General features: G+C 42.4%; 1 protein-coding gene across 1 annotated transcript; it reads left to right on the top strand.

The window, feature by feature from the left end:
- Positions 1 to 1395: 1395 nt before the first annotated feature.
- On the top strand, positions 1396 to 5107 carry LOC125939609 (uncharacterized). The gene is made up of 4 exons (XM_049661529.1): positions 1396 to 1490; positions 1903 to 1959; positions 3372 to 3523; positions 4754 to 5107. The coding sequence occupies exons 2-4, from the start codon at positions 1908 to 1910 to the stop codon at positions 5075 to 5077; spliced, it is 528 nt and encodes a 175-aa protein (XP_049517486.1). The 5' UTR covers positions 1396 to 1490; positions 1903 to 1907; the 3' UTR covers positions 5078 to 5107.
- Positions 5108 to 5566: the final 459 nt, after the last annotated feature.

Consider the following 5566-nt stretch of genomic DNA (forward strand, 5'->3'; position numbering starts at 1 on the left):
AAGCAAGCACTACATGTAATCAGCTAGTAGGCGGCGAGCGAGTAAAAGGACATGGCTGCGAGCGAAAAAGGACGCGCACGCGCATTGTGGTGTCTCGACACCAGACGCTCGACGCCAGATGGCGCGGTGATGCAGTTTTATTTGATTTCGGCCGTCGCTCGCGTGCCCCGGCTTATTTTGCTGCAGGGTGTACATGGTATTTTACACAGATTGAAAAGGGTTGCAGCAAGAAACGACGTCAGTTTGGTTTCTTCTGCGCCTTGATAGCTTGCAAAACTTTACATGGGGGTCTCGCAGCAGAGTTCGCAAGAGCTACGTGCAATACCAAGCTTGTCACGAAGCACTGCACGTGCAACACGTGTGTCGTGTGCAGTATTCCATTCTAATGTATCAAATATTATATAGGACAAACCGATCGCTGCATGAATGACCGGATGCGTGAGCATGCTAATCTTGCACCCACAAGCACGGGAGGTAATGTTCCGCTACATTGTAAGGAGTGCGGTAGCGCTCCCATCTTCAGTGACGTATAAATTGTGGGGCAGGCTAAGACTCGGCAGGAAAGACAGTTGATTGAAGCCTATCAAATCTACAAACTTGGGCCTGAAAAGTGTGTAAGCGCGCTATCGGTATTCCTAACCAACAAAGAACTTCAATTTCTTGATCAGTGTAGCCGTGTATAGATAAGGTGTTGACCGTGTATTTGAGATGTTTTGCCTTGCGTATGTTCAATACGGACTTGTGGGACGTTGTCTTCAAGAATGAAGTTCGATTGTTAGTCCAGCCACGTTCCTGTCAGTTTGTCTACGTCTTCCTCTAGATTTTTTCCTTATTCAAGTTTGCTGACATTCTCCTAGTATAACCATGTGCCAACTAGCCCAACAGGCCACTCTCATGAAAAAAAGTGCCTGATAGGGTCTCAAAACAGATTGGTCTCTTCTTTATTCATAATTTAAAATTGTTCAATCTGACAAGTGTTCAATCTGGACTTGATAAGGCTACATTAAAGCCAAGAAAGCGCTGCTTCAGGTCCAGACTATTACCGATATTGCTTATCACTTGCCATGTGAAGCCAGTTCTGAGCTCGACAAGTCTACCGATGCTATCAGTTCATCAAGTGTTTGGCACCCGTTCTGCACGAGTAGTCATAAATGCATAGGACGTGATGGGAATAATAGCAGGGATGAATCCTTCATTTAAGTGGCCTTACAGATATACTGCATAATTCTGTGCACGATGCTCGCATATCGTGCACTATCATCTGTAACACGATAACGTACAATTGTACGATCAGTCCGGTCTTCCCCGAAACGCACGTACACTTTAAGCATTCTCGTTCATAGGTCCCCTAATCAGCATACCTCTCCACATCAATAAAAAAAACAGAGTTAGCTATCGCGTTTTTCTGTCCTATAAAAGCCTGGTGCGAGTTATAGTTCCTACACGACTGTCTTCTCCGGGTCAATCTTCACAACAATATACTCTTCTTGGTAAGCGAATTCCAAACTTAAGAACATTTGCATTGTCTGTTCTTTTGTTTCACGTTGAGAACTCGCGCAAAATATGAAGCTTGTAAGCTGTTGGCCTACCACTGTAGGAAAGAAGAAATTAGACGTAAAAAGGAATTTTTGAAGATTGCTTCAACACTAGAAGCAATCTTCATGTGTGAGCTATCGTTTTTAAGTGAGGGTGTACTTGTGGATTTTTTTGTAAACATATGAGGAAGAGTTAATAACTTCGTTTCACTCTAACTCGTACACTTTTTACGTGTCAAACAAGTATCGAAAAGTAACATTTGTAGATCTGCATAAAGAGCGGATGATTTTGATTGCTTCGTAAATTGCAAGGTCTGAACATTATGTGAAAATAAGATGGTATACAGAGGTCACAATTTTTTCGCAGCCACCATGAGGCGAATTCTTCTCTCGATTTGCGTCTTGGCTCTCATCGGCTTTTCAGGTACGTTCAATGTAGAAAATTGCTTAGCTGGGAATTAGGCAATACTGAACACGTGAAAGATAAATTCATTGTTTCCGAGATTCTTAGAGTCCTCTTCTGTACCGCGAGGAAAGTTAGAGACTTTAACAATTTTGTACCTTTATATTAACGGCCCTTGATTTGTGCCGCGCCCTAATTGTACAAGCGACACGTACCTCATTCACTGAATAAAAACTCATGGTAAGTGCGCATTTTGGTTGAGCTCATGCAGCGTTTTCTCAAATTCTATCGGCTTGTGGGGTAAAAATATCCCATTAAGGTACTCTTTCGGTATGCCTCAAATACTTAGGTTAAAAAAACCTCTACGACTTATTTCAGCAAACACATAATCAGTTTTGTTCTGCGATAAACGTAGTAATATTTTTCTAAGAGCCTTTCTAAATTTCCTGCAGTCAAAATGAATGCTCGAGCAAAAATCTAAAAAAGAATTGTTTCGAGAAGATATTTGTATGGGCTGTAATTTTTATTGGGAATTTGAATTGTCGATAAAGCGACAACGACAACTAGTTTGTAGGCAAAAATGGGGAGCTCCAAAAAGAGCTGCGGCGAAAAGGTGACTTTTGACGCAGGCCTATAAAGGTGTATATGTGTGAGTCTCCTGCTGCAAAGAAATTTAAATATGCTGAGCACTTGGCGAAATGTTCACAGCAAAGAGCAAATTTTCGTGACTTTCAATGAGCAGCTGTTAAACTTTAATAGCGGAGTGTTCACCTGAGAGGTTGCTGAATGACACCCGATGTCATTGAAGGTGGCTTGTATACGCAAAGTACAAAAAATGATAAGTAACTGGCCAGTTTTTCCTTCTATACATATAGCACTGCTGAATAATACATATACCTTTTATCGACGTTTAGGACGCGAACCATTAAAGGGCAAAATTGACAGGCCCTTAGGCCTTTATATTTCGTGTCCGTTTATAAACGTCGATACAAGCATTAACCAACAACCCAGCAACAAGTACTGATATTATATATATATATATATATATATATATATATATATATCGCGGTTGAACGGTTAAATATAAAAACTGCAATCTTTATTTCACCACTTGGTGCCATTTACCATAATCCTCAATCTATCCCCATAGGTCCTTATTTATGCTACGTCTGATTGCTATGCGGATGCGCTCATCAGAATCGAACCTTTCTAATCTCACGCTCAGCCTCACCGTGCATTTGCAGTTGAGCCACACTGATGTTTAAATCACATTTTCCTAAGACAGCAAGTTCAGCAATTTACACGATAGCCATGACGCGCGTTCGCAAAAAGACTTATGACATAGGGAAGAGGCAATACAGAGGAACCCGTAATTTCACTTCACGGGGCAATTGGCAAGGTCTGATCCAAACTTTTCGCATGTGTTATTTCAGCGAGTGCAAACACACTTCCTGAAGAACAGTTCAACGCTGACACCGTATACACCGAAGCAGAGAAGTGCGCGGCCGAGGAAATCATTCAGCTCGGTGACATGCTACGTTATGTAGCGCAGCAGCTAGGTGAAGACGAAGAACTAAACGCTGCGGTAAGTATAAAAGACAGCACTACCTATTAAATCGGCCCTGCTCATAACATAGTGAGCGGGTAGCATACGCTGCTGTGAACATCTAAGCCAGTATATGCTGTCGCATGCGGTGCGTGGTGCTCGGAAGCGGAGATTGAAGTCACCTTTCTCTCAAACTCTCGCTTTTCAACAGAAGCCATGTTTCTCACTCTTTTCTGGACGATTTATTTCGCAATAAAGCGCATTCCCATACGCGGCTGCTATTGGTACCTGCGGTCGGCTGCGTAGCGTAGATACCGCGGTCGCCGCGGGGTACCACCACTGGGTAAGCGCACTGCGGCTCGCTGAGGACAACCGCGTTTGCCTTACGTATAGTGCGTCGTAGGCACCAAAATCGGAAGTCCTGGCGTCTACGTTAACATCCAAAATTAAATTTGAACTGCGCGCCACGTTGACATATCAAAGGCAGGGTGTTGTGGTCACGGCTCCACCGTAGCCTTCGCAGTCCAAGGCATTAAAGAAGGAACGGGAGTACAGCAAAGGCCATGTTTGATTGTCCATAATTCCGCGTCTGCTGAACGCATTGAAGTACTTTTCAAGCAAAGTATTTCTGATATAGCCTATTTTCACTTCAAATGCCTTTCTTCACTACGATAAAAAATGGTTCAGGGCCAGTTTAAGGCATATAATTCGGTGAACAAATCATCGGTATTCATTTTGCTACGGCTCCTAACGCTCACTCTAGCAGAAACGACGTCATTTTAGGAGCAGTGGTATTGTTAGGTCCACTCTAACAAACAAAAAATAGAAAGGAACCTTGCTTTCATTTAACCCTTGAACCTGATAAATAAACAGACGCATATCTTCTCACGCAATGCTAGTGATGTTCACAAATTTAAGAGGTGCATACCCGAGCCTAAATACATACGTCGACGTGGATTCAAGCATCCACCTTGAAGCTTTTTCTTTGAAGCGTTTGTTCAGAAAAGTAGGCAATTTTCGGACCATACTTTGTTAGGGACACATTAGTAAGTTCGCTAAGAATATAGCCGTAATACAAACAAATGGTTTTTATTTTCATCCAAAGAAAGTAGTGGGCCTTTTGAAGACAACTATGATTCCAGGTTTGTTATTAGCACAAAAGTATTGCCAATTTTTACGGCCCAGGTAGAGATAGTTATTATTCATTTCGACAAATAATATTCCCTCGTCATGGCTAGTAAATAAACTTCATCTTGTGTGCAATTTCAGTCCGAAGAATACTTCTTACGGGACCTGTGGAGAAAAACTAAGGCGGCCCTGAAAAATGCCACGATGAAAGTAAAGGTAGCAGTTAAGGGCGCTTTGAAAGAAGGCAAGGATCACTTGACCGAGGCCGCAAAGGTAGCGAAGACCAAGCTCAAGGAGAAGGCGAACGAGGTCGTTCTAAATATTTTATCCAGAACCATGACGGTCTACGCCCTGGAAGATTCTAGAAGCAACCTTGACATTCGGAGAAAATTGTGCAATGATATAGACCGTGTGGGAGAGCGTCTCCAGAAATTTGGCAATGCTATGGCTACAGCAGACAAGTGATGACAATAAATGCGAACTAAGCCATAGTTCACAAAGAATGAAGTCATTCATTTGTTCCACGCACGCAAATAAATATATATCACCGAGGCGTTTCACATTTTTTGGAAAGATTAGGGCGGGGTGAGGGAGGGACAAGGCACAAGACGTTGCCATTTAACTCTACATACTTTGAAGGGAGAAACTGAAATTTATAAAAAACCAGACTATTGTGGTCGAGTTCATGCTGCATATCTGACCTATTTTCAGAGACAGCATACGCTGCAGGGGACGGCTAAAATATTTTTTCAACATTACTGTCTATTTTGCAAAGGAATTCGTCGTATGAATACTCTATTCTTTCCAAAGAATGTAACGGTGAAATATTGTGCTCAATAATCTAAAATCAACTGCTGGTTTGCAGTCCACAGATAGTACTGCGAGCACCTTGTGACAATGTGTAAGAGAAACTGCCTGCCGGGATCGAGGCAGGCAAGGGTCACAGCAGCATTA

The sequence above is a fragment of the Dermacentor silvarum genome, chromosome 2 (assembly GCF_013339745.2).
Source record: "Dermacentor silvarum isolate Dsil-2018 chromosome 2, BIME_Dsil_1.4, whole genome shotgun sequence".
In the NCBI taxonomy this organism is placed as follows: domain Eukaryota; kingdom Metazoa; phylum Arthropoda; class Arachnida; order Ixodida; family Ixodidae; genus Dermacentor; species Dermacentor silvarum.